The 12,478-nt window shown below is 41.0% G+C and overlaps 1 protein-coding gene and 1 pseudogene across 1 annotated transcript; one reads left to right on the plus strand and one right to left on the minus strand.

The window, feature by feature from the left end:
• Positions 1–3,230: 3,230 nt before the first annotated feature.
• LOC130025988 (spermidine synthase-like) lies at positions 3,231–4,488 on the plus strand (annotated as a pseudogene).
• A 5,432-nt stretch (positions 4,489–9,920) lies between these two features.
• On the minus strand, positions 9,921–11,435 carry LOC130026072 (eukaryotic initiation factor 4A-I-like). The gene is given in 2 exon segments (XM_056116761.1): positions 9,921–10,502; positions 10,505–11,435. Coding segments are annotated over 2 exon segments (1,197 nt in total). The 5' UTR covers positions 11,430–11,435; the 3' UTR covers positions 9,921–10,230.
• Between the last annotated feature and the right edge of the window lie 1,043 nt (positions 11,436–12,478).

A 12,478-nucleotide genomic window follows, 5' to 3' on the forward strand; every position in this document is an offset into this window, starting at 1 on the left:
AGGTGATGAGGAGACTAGTACCAGCGGTATGACCACAGTGAAGAGTGATTCAAAGTATGGGGGCATTTAGTTAGGAAAAGAAGAAATAAAGCTCTCACTATTCGCAGAGGATATGATAATATACTTAGAGAACCCTACAACCTCTACTAAGAAACTCCTAGAAACAATAGACTTGTATAATAAAGTTGCAGGCTATAAAATCAATACCCAAAAGTCATTATGTAAACAATGAGAGAGAAGAAAATGACATGAATGAGCAATCCCATTCACAATTATGCCTCAGAAAATTAAGTGTCTTGGAATTAGCTTAACTAAGGAAGTGAAGAACCTGTACAAAGAAAACTACAAAATTCTACTTCAGGAAATAAAAGAGAACATGAAGAAATGGAAAGATATCCCTTGCTCAGGGACTGGAAGAATTAACATTGTCAAAATGGCAATACTTCCCACAGCATTGTACAAATTCAGTGAGATTCCTATAAGGATACCCATGACATTCTTCAAAGAAATGGAGCAAACACTTCTGAATTTAATATGGAACAAAAAGAACCCACGAATAGCTAAAGCAATTCTTGGGGAAAAAGAAGATGGGAGGCATCACCTTCCCTAACTTCAAACTCTACTACAAAGCAGTAATAATTAAAACATCATGGTAATGGAACAAAGGCAGAGCCGCAAACCAATGGAACAGGGTTGAAAATACTAATATTTCCCCCCCAAACATATGATCATCTAGTCTTTGATAAGGGAGCAAGAAATGTGAAGTGGAGCAAGGAAAGCCTCTTTAACAAATTGTGCTGGTAAAACTGGACAGCTACTTGCAAAACAATGGGCTCAGATCTCTACCTAACACCATGTACAAAAGTCAGATCAAAATGGATTAAAGACCTCAACATCAGACCAGAATACATCAGGTACATTGAAGACAAAATCAGCAAAACCCTCCACGACATTGAGGCAAAAGATATCTTTAAAGGTGACACACCATTGGCCAAACAAGTGGAAACAGAGATAAACAAATGGGATTACCTTAAACTGAGAAGCTTCTGTACCTTAAAAGATACAGTGACAAAAATACAAAGACAGTCTACAGAATGGGAAAGGGTATTCACCCAATATCTTCAGTTACTTTACAAGTTGCCAGAAACCTTGTAAAACCTTGGTAAGGGGTTGATATCAAGGATTTACAAGGCACTGGTTGAACTCCACAAGAAGAAAACATCCAACCCCATCAGAAAATGAGCTGAGAAAATGAACAGAAACTTTTGCAAAGAAAAAACCAAATGGCAAAAAGGCACACGAAAAAATGCTCATCATCACTAATCATCAAGGAGTTGCAGATCAAAACAATATCATCTCACACCACAGAGATTGGCCAATATCCAAAAGAGCAAAAGCAATCGGCGTTGGCGTGGATATGGGGAGAAAGGGACTTTCCTTCACTGCGGGTGGAAATGCCGACAGGTTCAGCCCTTTTGGAAAACAGTATGGAGGCTTCTCAAAAAATTAGAAATTGGTCTCCCATTTGACCTGGCAATACAACTTCTGGGAATATTTTCCAGATATACAAAACAGTATAGTCGAAATGACATCTGCACTTATATGTTCATTGCAGCACTGTTTACAATAGACAGAAACTGGAAAAAACAAGAGTGTCTGAGAACAGATGACTGGTTAAAGAAACTTTGATACATCTACACAATGGAATACTATGGAACTAGTAGGAAAATTGAAGTCATGAAATTTTCATATAGGTGGACCAACATGGAAAGTATCATGTTAAGTGAAATGAGTCCGAAAGAGAGGGACAGGCATAGAAAAATTGCACTCATTTGTGGAATATAAAGTAATAGACTGGGAGACTAATGCCCAAGAATAGTAGAGATAAGTACCAGAAGGATCTTTCCACAGCTTAGAAGCCAGCCTCACATGCTGGAGGATAAGGCAGTTCAGATAGAGAAGGGAGCACCAAGTGAAGGATGTAGGAGGACCCGCTTGGGATGCGAGATGCATGCTGAAAGTATACTATAGACCAAACATGATAGCCACTTAATATCTCTATTGCAAACCACAACATCCAAAAGATAGATAGATGAGAGAGAGAGAGAGAATGCCCTGCCATAGAGGCGGGGTAGGGTGGACGGGACGAGTGGGTATGGTGGGAGGGATGCTGGGACCATTGGTGGTGGAAAATGGGCACTGGTGGAGGGATGGATACATGATCATTGTATGACTGAGATGCAAGCACGAAAGTTTGTAAGGCTGTAACTGTACCACATGGTGATTCACCAATAAAATTAAAAAAATAAATAAATAAAGGAGAAACTTTCCTTCAAAAAAAATTGTGTGATACATCATACTCAAACTCTGTTTAAACCATGATCCTGAATCTCACTGTTTCAGTTGGGCATCATTTAGATTGCCTTAGCTGAGCTACAGAGTTCTGAGCCTGCCTGCCACGGCTCTTATCATACCTTCTGTCATCAGATATACACTGACTCTAGCACAGCCTAACCAAGTGAGTGAAACACAAGCCTTGTTTCTCTTTTTGGTTGATTTGATTCAGTTCTTTATTTATCATAAAAAGGGTTGGGATCAATCAGTAGTATGCCAAATTAGTCTGCTAAAAATTTTTAGGTTTTGTTCAAAAGATTAATAATCAAATCTTTGAGATAGCAGAGAACATTGCTTTCCAAAGTATATAATGAAGATTTTAAATATTTAATTGAACATATCAACACTTGTCATTTGTTTGTTTCTTTTGGAGTTTTCCATTTATTTATTTTTATTTAATCACATGAAATTACAGTTATTCATGATTGAGCTTCAAGCATACAATGTTTAAACTCTGTTCTCTTCACCAGTGTCCACTTCCCTACACCTATGCCTCTCCCACTCTCACTTGCCTCCCACCCACCTGTCCTCATATATGAGTCATTTTTTTATATAGATTTCTGCACTGTGGTTTACAGTACTGCTGCTGATAGAGTTTTAAAGATAACTATGTACATAACTCTTGTCCTTTGGAAAGAGTATATTAAGATCACAGCTTCCTTTGTAGAATTGGGATTTTTCAAATTTTAGATTTTTACAATCCCGAATTAGCAAATTTAGATGGGCACAAATGTGTTGAAGGGTAATGCAAACTAAGCATTTTAGCGCATTTAAAAAAATTCAACAGAATGTTGACATTTTAATTCATATTACATACCTCACTTAATTTCTTCATAATGAACAAAGAGGGAGACATAGGTGAGTCACTGACACACTAACCTTTTTATAACTTTTTATGACTGAAACTTTCAGTTTCAGTCAAACTAAGCCAGTTCTCAGCCCGTTAGCATTGACCTCTATGGTTTGTTTATTTGGAATATTTTCTGTGTGTGGGTCCTAAGCTGCCCCTTTGTTCAGAAATGTTGTGCCCTTGTGACCCAGAAGACAGTTGGATGAATGAAACTATTGATGGCAATTTGATAGCTTCTGCAAACAGACCAAGTACTAGAATTTCTGGTCACTTGGCTCTTTGGAAACAAAGAAAGAAAGAGGAAAAAATGAAGTCTGGAACAGATTTCTAAATCTTGGTCTCTTCATCAAGTCTGTAATGGAAACAAACAAAACAATTCACATATATTCACTGCATTGTAGCACTGTCCTCCTGTTGTTCATCAATTTGCTCAAGCGGGCACCAGTAATGTCTCACAACAAATTGTGAGACTTATTGTTACTGTTTTTGGCATATCAAATACATCACGGGTGGCTTGCCAGACTTTACTGTGCGGGCCAGATACTCTTAGTAGCTTGCCAGGCTCTCCAAGAGGAGCAGAGGAATCGAACCTGGGTCAGCCACGTGCAAGGCAAATGCCCTATCTGCTGTGCTATAGCTCCTGCCCATATATTCATATCTTAATATAGTAATAGAGTATAAGAGAATGAGGACGTCGTCCGCGTCTCTAAGCAGTTCCTGACCAGCATGGCTGTAGGCTACTCTAGCCCCAAACTCACACTGCATGTGGGGGACCGCTTTGGTTTCATGAAGCAGAACCAGGATGCCTTCCACTCATTGTCACCAAATCTTCAGACTCCATAGGGCCCACAGAGATCCTCTTCAAGGAGTCGTACTACTAGCTCATGAACACGGCGCTCAAGGAGGACGGCATCCTGTGCTGCCAGGGTGAGTGCCAATGGCTGCACCTGGACCTCATTAAGGAGATGCGCCACTTCTGCAAGTCTCTCTTCACAGTGGTGGGCTATGCCTACTGCTCCATTACCACCTACCACAGCGGCTAGATCAGCTTCATGCTGTTCAGTAACCGCCCCCACCCCCCAACACCAACTTCAGGGAGCCGGTGAGGCTGCTGACGCAGAAGCAGGTGGAGGCGATGCAGTTGAGATACTACAATTCTGACGTGCACCGGGCCACCTTCGTTCTGCCCGAGTTTGTCCGCAAGGCCTTGAACGAAGTGAGCTGAGCCTAACATCAACCTGGACAAGACCCGTCACCCTCACCCCCACTGGCTGGCCGCTGCCAGGGACCACTGCCCGACCACCCGGGTTGGACTGTCTGTCCCGGGCTTGAGTCCTCCGGACCTCTAGCAGCCGTGTACAGCCCCGCCCTGTGGCCCCGCACCCACCAACACGTGTATTTATAACAACAACAAAAAAAATCTTGCTTTTTGTAAGCATTTTTATCACTTCTCTTCAATATTGTACTATATTTGGAGACTGTTCAAAAAAACCTTTTTCCTAAACTCTCTATCAGCTGATTAGCCTAATACCTCTCAAAAATAACAGAAAAGAGTCATATTTAACATTTATCAAAATGGTGGCAACAAGTGAGGACATGCAGAAAACCTGTGACACTTAAGCCTGCAAAGAAGACCAAGCAACAATATTCTGAAATCTATAAATTCTTAAGTGATATGTGTAAGGTGAACATGATAGTCCCTAATAGTAATCAGATAAATGGATTCTTTTTTTTTTTGCTTTTTGGGTCACAACTGGCTATGCACAGGGGTTACTCCTGGCTCTGCACTCAGGAGTTTCTTCTGGCGGTGCTCAGGGGACCATATGGGATGCTGGAGATCAAACCCGGGTTGGCTGCGTGCAAGACAAACGCCCTACCCGCTGTGCTATCTCTCCATCCCCCAGATAAATGGATTCTTAAGTTGAATGAGTATTTAGTACAAATAAAATAAATGTTTACTTTGTATAGTTGGTAATGAACATAAAATTAATATGCTACATAAAGGTCATACAGTAAATATAATGATTTATTGAAAAGTCAAAGATATTTGTTAAACTTTGCAACCAAAATGGCTATTGAGAATTATATGAACTACCTAAAGACATGGGAATTGATTATAAATTTTAAAATTTGAAAGCAGAATTAAACTATGTGTATGTCACAATGCATTGACTTAATTGGAAACTTGGGGAAAAAATCACAGGCATTTATGAAAAGAAAAACAATTGTGGCTAAAATTTGAATCATTTTGTTTTCCTTATTCAAAAAATGTATTGTTTTAAATTAGTATATCTGTTATATATTTTCTATTATTTTACTCCTGGGATTCCACACCAGGCTGTGTGGCAGGTGAGAACCCTCCCCACCCCAGGGGACACAACTCTGGCAGCCGACCTCCACTGCCCAACCACTGCCACACTCCAGGCTACTTTCCAGATGCTCAGGCTGAGCCTCACACAAGAATGAAGTCCCATGGAATCCAGATAATGTGGAACTTTGTGACCTTGGATTCTGGACTCAATAGGACCTGGAACAGAGATCCTCTGCCTGCTTTCCCCAGTCTCTGGTGACTCAGGGATTACACCCATAAGCCACACCCTGCCGGCACCAGATAATTACCTCATCAGCCACCCTCCAGAATTTATGGATGTTCCTCCCAGAACCATGCCACCAGACTCCATGCCAGGCTGTGGTGAGAGTCCTCCCCACCCCAAGGGACCCAGCCCTGGCAGCTGACCTCCCTGGCCCAACCACCACTACACTCCCAGCCACTTTCCAGACCATGTGGCCTTGAACATTATAAGACAGTTCCTCCCCATTTATGCCTCTCAGAGAGCCCGGCAAGCTATTGAGAGTATCCTGCACGGGCAAAGCCTGGCAAGCTCCCTATGGAGTATTCGTTACACCAAATACAGTTATGACAACAGGTCTCATTCCCCTGACCCTGAAAGAGCCTCCAATCATTGGGAAAAGACAAGTAAGAAGAAGATGCTAAAATCTCAGGGCTGGGAGGAATAGAGATGTTACTGGTGCCTGCTTGAGTAATTCGAAGACCAACAGGATGACAGTGATAGTTAATACAGTGATTATTTTACCTCAGGTGTTAGTTTTAAGTGTGTCTAGTGGTATATATCTTGAATCTTTTCCCTCCAATATAAGCACCCTCTCTGGTTTAGTCTGTAATGTGTAAGAAAATAGCATTCATTTTTATTATGGTTGTTAATAAATTTGGACTTGTTTATATCTTTTATTTATGCTCCTTTTTATCACTTCTTTTTATTTATTTATTTATTTATTTATTTATTTTCTGAGGGCTGCACCTGGCCCAAGACTTACTCCTGGCTCCTGTGCACAGGGATCATTCCTGGGTGGTGCTCAGGAGACCTTATGAGGTGCTAGGAATCAAATTGGAGCATCCATGTGCAAGGCCAGTGTCTTAACTCTGTCCTACACCCAAAAGGAGAGAGAATAAAAGGGAATGCCCTGCCCCTGAGGTGGGGTGGGGTGGTGGAGGATGGTTTGGGGTGGTGGGAGGGATACTGGGAACATTGGTGGGGGAGAATGGGCACTGGTAGAGGGATTGGTAAATGATCATTGAATGACTGTAATGCAAACAGGAAAGTTTGTAAGTTTGTAACTGTACCTCATGGTGATTCACTAATAAAAAAATAAATTAAATAATTTAACAAGATTTCACCACACTCTCACCAACACAGATTGTTCTCAGTATTTTTGATATATGTCATTCACACTGGTGTGAGACAGTATTGTTGTCTTGATTTCCTTAATGATTAATGATAATGAGCACTTTTTCATGTGGCTGTTGGTCATTTGTTGGTCTGCTCAGAGAAGTCCCCGTTCATTTCCATGCTCCATTATCTGAACTCTCATACACTGCTGGTGGGAATGTTTCCTAGTTCAGCCTTTATGGAAAAATACGGCAGTATCTCAGTAAACTAAAAATTGAGCTGTCATATGATCCAATAATTTCACTTTGGGTATCTATTCCTAGGGTGTAAAAACATTTAAAAAGACATGTGCACACATTCATTGGAGCACTTAGTATAATATTTTAGATATAGAATCAACCTAGATGTCCAATTATAGATAAGTGGATAATGAAGATGTGGTATATGTACAAAATGGAATATGACACAGCTATAAGGAAAGATGAAGTCATGCAATTTGCTGCAACATGGATGAAACATAAAGATATGTTAAAGGAAGGAACTTAGAAGGACAAACAGAATAATTTCACTTATATGTGGTATATAGGACAAGTAGACAAGGGAATATGTTTGAAATGGTGTTCCCTAGATCATCCTTAGCTCCAGAGTATAGGAAGAAGAAGGGCAGAATAGGGAAAAATAATTTTAAAAAGGGGGGTAGAGAGAGAGAAAGCAATAGGGAACAGGAATCAAGGGGATCGGAGCCCAACAGTGGTGGGAAGGAGTGGTGTAGCTAACCAAATCACAGTCAACAACACTGAGAACAGGAGATCCAAACTTCAACAACCGACCCTTAAAAGGTGCCTGTCACAGTCACGTGCTGGGGATGGGAGGGTTGGGTGGGTGTTAAATTGGGAGACTTGGTGAAGGGAAAAAGATACTGATGTGGGATTAATGCTGTAATAGTTAGGCTAAATCCATCTATTAATAACTATAAAACATGGGAATTTAATAAAAGTTTTTTAATTAAAAATAACTTAAGATTTTTTTCATTTGTTTTCTTTCTACCTTTTCACTTCTGACTTAGAAGCTAATATCCTAGTACTATTTTTTTAAAACACCCTTCTTAAGTGGGGCCAGAGTGATAGTATAATGGGTAGGATGCTAGAGCACTTGCCTTACACGTGGCAGATCTGATCCAGGCTTGTTCCTGGCATCCAATATTGTCCCTTGAGCCAGCCAGGAATGATTCCTGAGTGCAGAGTCAGAAGTAATCCCTGAGTATTGCTACTTGTGGCCCGAAAACAAACAAAAACTTTCTTACGTAAATAATGCCCAAACGTAATAAATATATAAATCTTCTCAGGATACAAGACTTTCTTCACAGTTGGATGTTTATTGAAATCCTGGTGTTTTCTAATTTATTTGCTCATCTTTCTATCTTGATTTTCAGATCTTCTTCATGAAATCAGGTAGATTCTATAGGATTTTCCTTAGCAAAGTTGTGCTGGTTAAAATTTCCCAGTGTTGACAATCCACTTGTGAACATAGTCATTACAGGTATTGGTTTATGATGAAACTGAAACCTCATAAAGTTTTTGGTTTGTTTTTTGAGCCACACCCAGTTGCTCTCAAGGCTTACTATTGGCTCTGAGATCAGAGATCATTCCTGGTGGTCTTGGGGGATCATATGTGGTGTCAGGGATTGACACAGTTTCAGCTGCATATGAGGCAAGCACCCAACCTGCTGTACTATTACTCCAGTCCAAAGATGATCTCAAATTAAATTACAAATTAATAATCTTTTAGTCATAATTTAAAAACTTATTTTTCAGAATTCATTTGAAAGCAAAATCTAAGGCTATTTGTGGTCTGTCTCTATTTTACTTGTAAGAGATGTGCCCGGAGCCAGAGGTTCTTCGTCCTCTTTAAATCACAGACATGCTGGTTATAGATGTTTCAGCAACATGCAAAGCAGATTACTTTTATGGACTTGAAAACTATTAAAATTTGGAAACATATCTGACTCCAGAAGTAAATAAAGAATAAAGAATTCTTTATTCTTTTAAGATAAAGAATTGTGAATCTACCTATAGAATCCCACAGTCCAGAAAAAAAGATGAATAATAGATTCCTCCACTTACTCAATTTTTCTCTTTCTAAAACATGACCATTCCCTTCTGTAACCTATAAAAAATCATTCCCTAACTCATTAACTAAGTAGATGTTTTAATGGTTCCAGACATGATTGACATGCACTATGATAATGCACATTTTTCTGATGTGGACCAGTTTTATATGCTTATATAAAGTGGTATTAATTGACTTTTAGTAGCTTCCTAGAAACTGTAAAAATATCTTCTTAGTATAAATACAAAGGAAAAAAGAAACTCATGAACTGAGAAGAGAATTACAAATAAAGATATACGTTTGTTAATATTATAAATTATTTAAGAAACTATGCAACATTATAATCAGAGAGAATTTTATTGTTTTCAAATTTCCTATTAAATTGTGGTCTAAAGTAATCTTATAGGTGATTTTAAGGATTTTTAATTCTTTCAAATAGTATTGCAACTTAAATATAACTAGATCCTACTTACCTTTACCAAGAAGTTTTTAAAAAATGGACACTATCGTTTAATAGCACTTCAAATGATCAGCTTTAATGAAAGAATTTATAGGTTTTTTCTTGGAAGCTTTTCCTTAGTTACGAGTCATATAACACTCCAGATGGATATTTCATAGTTGTTACTGCTGACTTTTATATTTAAATTGTATTTTGGATGATGATAGAATATGAAAAGATTTATAAAAAAAAATTTGTACTCTTTTGGTTCTTTTGGTTACCGCTTTGTAGTAGAGTTTGAGGTTGGGGACGGTAATGCCACCCCACGTCTTTTTCCCAAGAATTGATTTAGCTATTCGTGGGCATTTGTTTTTCCATATGAATTTCAGGAGTGTTTGATTTCTTTGGAGGTTGAGTCAATTATAGCCCCTTGTTCATTTCAGAGGAATTTGGCTAGGGTGGGGAGCCTCTGGGGGGTTGGAGGTTGACTAGGTTAGGGACACGTATTAGTGTTTTTAGAGGAGACGGTGCCTGGGGCAAGAGCCTACCCCAAAGAAAAGGGTTTCTAAAATGTTCACTGTTCCTTCTTTTGCCTCAAAAAGTGACATTTACTCAAAGGAAAACAAAAAACAAAAACAAAACAAAAGACAAGATGTCCATCCCTTGGCTCCCTCCCCTCCCCCCTCGTGCTCTTCTCAGGCCCTCCCAAGGACAGAGCCCTGGCTAGAGCTTGGAGCAGGACAGCCCTCTCAGATGAGGTCAGCAACATTGAGAGGCATCTCCTCAATGGAGGTATTGTAGAAGGTCTCGATATCTCGAAGAGTTCTCTTGTCTTCCTCTGTCACCATGTTGATAGCCACACCCTTACGTCCAAAACGTCCACCACGACCAATTCTGTGAATATAGTTTTCCCTGTTGGTGGGAAGGTCATAGTTGATGACTAAAGAAACCTGTTGTACATCAATGCCTCTGGCCAGCAGGTCAGTGGTAATCAATACTCTACTGGAACCAGAGCGGAATCTTTTTGGTCCATATCTCCATGCATGGCAGACACAGTGAAATCTCGGGCTTGCATCTTCTCAGTGAGCCAATGAAACTTCCTTCGGGTGTTGATGAAGATGACTGCTTGGGTGATGGTCAAGGTTTCATATAAGTCACAAAGTGTGTCCAGCTTCCACTCCTCTCGCTCCACATTGATGTAGAATTGGCGGATACCCTCCAAAGTCAACTCTTCTTTCTTGACCAGAATTCGAATAGGGTCCCTCATGAACTTCTTGGTCACCTCAAGAACATCAGAAGGCATTGTAGCAGACAGCAAAACCACCTGGGTGTTGCTATTGAGCTTTTGAAATATATCGTAAATCTGATCCTTGAATCCTCGACTTAACATTTCATCAGCTTCATCCAGCACAAACATCTTGATGTATTTGGGAGACAGGTATCTCCGGTTAAGCATGTCAAGCACACGGCCTGGGGTACCCACAATGATATGGGGAGCTTCCATCTGCAGCTTCTGCACCTCAGCGCGCACGTTGGTACCCCCAATGCAGGCGTGGCAGGAGGCACCCATGTAATCTCCTAATGCCATGACCACCTTTTGTATCTGCTGAGCCAACTCTCTAGTTGGTGCCAGCACCAAGGCCTGGGTGGCTTTTAAATCCAGTTCAATTTGCTGCAGAATTGATATGGCAAAAGTGGCCATTTTCCCAGTCCCAGATTGGGCTTGAGCGATCACATCATAACCCTTGATACAAGGAAGAATGGCTCGCTGCTGGATGGCAGAGGGTTTCTCAAAACCATAGGCGTAGATGCCACGGAGGAGGGATTCAGAGAGGTTCATGTCATCAAAGCTGTCAACAATTTCATTCCAATTACTCTCAATGACACCTTCGGGCTCCATCCCATTGGGGCCATTGTCTCTGGATTGGGAATCCTGACTCGCAGACATGATCCTTCGAAAGAATGATCCTTTCTCGGGAGTTCAAGATGCCGCTCTGTTTAACGTTCATTGATTTAAAGAAGGTCTTTGATTCTGTTGAGACGGAAGCGGTCATTGAAGCCCTAGCCAATCAGGGCATTCAAGCCCAATGCATCAGGATCCTCCGTGAGCTGTATTGCGGATTCACTACCAGGATCTCACCATTCTACAAAGAAGTGATCGTTGATGTCAAGAGAGGGGTGCGGCAGGGTGATACCATTTCACCAAAACTCTTCAGTGCCACCCTCGAGAACATCATGCGACGACTGGAATGGGAAGGAATGGGAGTGAAGATAGATGGTCGGCAATTACACCACCTCCGCTTTGCTGATGACATTGTTTTAATAACACCAAACATCAGCCAAGCGGCACAAATGCTGGCCGACTTTGACCGTGAGTGTGGAAAAGTAGGACTACAGCTGAATCTTACGAAGACAATGTTTATGAGAAACAGCCTCGTTCCTGATGCCCCATTCGCTCTCAACGGAACGACCATCTCCGAATGCAACAGCTATGTGTACCTAGGTCGAGAGGTCAACATGACAAATGACCTGGCACCCGAGCTGCGCAGGAGGAAGAGAGCGGCTTGGAACGCCTTCAAGAACGTCGAAGAAATAGCTAAGAGGACGAAGAACTTCCGGCTCTGGGCACATCTCTTTGATTCCACTGTTCTTCCTGCATTAACATATGCCTCAGAGACCTGGGCCCTACGCAAACAAGATGAGAACGCTATTCAGGTCTCCCAAAGAAAAATAGAAAGAGCTATGCTTGGAATATCACGTTTCACTCAAATGAGAGAGAGAATCCGGAGTTCTGACATCCGTCGACGATCAAGAATCAGGGACGCTGTCTCATATGCCAAGGTGTCGAAAATCAGATGGGCTGGTCACGTAATGAGATTTAAAGACGACCGCTGGACTAGAGCTGTTACTGACTGGATTCCACGGGATGTCAAAAGACCGCGTGGCCGCCCACCTTCCAGATGGTCAGACTTCTTCATGAAGATCATGAACGATCGG

This window comes from Sorex fumeus, unplaced genomic scaffold, assembly GCF_029834395.1.
Source record: "Sorex fumeus unplaced genomic scaffold, SorFum_2.1 ptg000033l, whole genome shotgun sequence".
NCBI lineage: Eukaryota > Metazoa > Chordata > Mammalia > Eulipotyphla > Soricidae > Sorex > Sorex fumeus.